Consider the following 1016-nt stretch of genomic DNA (forward strand, 5'->3'; position numbering starts at 1 on the left):
AGTCAGTCCGACTAGAGTTCTAAGTTACAAACAACGAAGCTGAATACGAGGCACTGCTGGCAGGACTCAGATTGGCCAAGGAACTCCAAGTAAAGCACCTTAAAGCCTATAGCGATTCACAGTTCATCATAAGGCAGGTGACGGGAGAGTACACCACCAGAGAGTGCAGAATGAATGTATACCAAGAAGAAGTTAAAAAAATGACAAAGTACTTTGATACAATCAAATTTCAGCAGATCCCTAGGGAAGAAAACCCAATAGCTGATCGTTTGGCGAATGCAGTATCCCTAGGGGACGAGTCACTCACTAGAGTCGTCCCCATTAATGTCCTAGAAACACCGAGCATCACAAGGGGTGTGCAAGTGTTGGTTATCCCATGGGAACCAAGCTGGATAGATCCGATATTGGCTTACCTTGAGAGAGGAGAACTCTCTAATTCTAAGGAAGCAGCCCGGCAGCTAAGGATGAAAGCCGCTATATATTCTGTGGTAGGAGGACAGCTCTTTAGACGATCACATTTTGGACCCTACCTCAAGTGTCTGACCCCAACGGAGTCCCGAGAAGTTTTAAAACAGATACATGAAGAGGAGTACGGGAATCATTTCGGGGCAGGTCGTTGGCTCATAAAGCTCTCACTCAAGGTTATTTTTGGCCCTACATGGCAAGGGAAGCAGAAGAATACTCTCGCAGATGCGACAAGTGTCAAAGGTATTCCCCCTCGTCAATTACCCCCGGAAGATATAGACACCATGAGCAGCCCATAGCCATTCGCACAATGGGGAATGGACATGGTAGGACCCTTACCAATGGCGGCATCACAGAAAAGGTACGCCTTGTTAGCCACTGATTATTTCACTAAATGGGTAGAAGCAGAGGCATATGCGAGTGTGACTAACGTCCAAGTGAAAAAATTCGTTTGGAACAACCTGATATGCAGATTCGGAATCCCAAAATCCATTACCATGGACAACAGGCCGAATCTGGATAATCAATACACTCAACATTTCTTTGACAAG

At 45.9% G+C, this 1016-nt stretch overlaps 1 protein-coding gene across 1 annotated transcript; it reads left to right on the top strand.

The window, feature by feature from the left end:
• Positions 1 to 200: 200 nt before the first annotated feature.
• On the top strand, positions 201 to 764 carry LOC132309503 (uncharacterized). Its single transcript, XM_059807808.1, has one exon. The coding sequence runs from the start codon at positions 201 to 203 to the stop codon at positions 762 to 764; it is 564 nt and encodes a 187-aa protein (XP_059663791.1).
• Positions 765 to 1016: the final 252 nt, after the last annotated feature.

Source organism: Cornus florida, unplaced genomic scaffold (assembly GCF_030987335.1).
Source record: "Cornus florida cultivar Cherokee Brave unplaced genomic scaffold, ASM3098733v1 CherokeeBrave_3.0.0_Hap2_Chr05, whole genome shotgun sequence".
Taxonomy (NCBI): Eukaryota; Viridiplantae; Streptophyta; class Magnoliopsida; order Cornales; family Cornaceae; genus Cornus; species Cornus florida.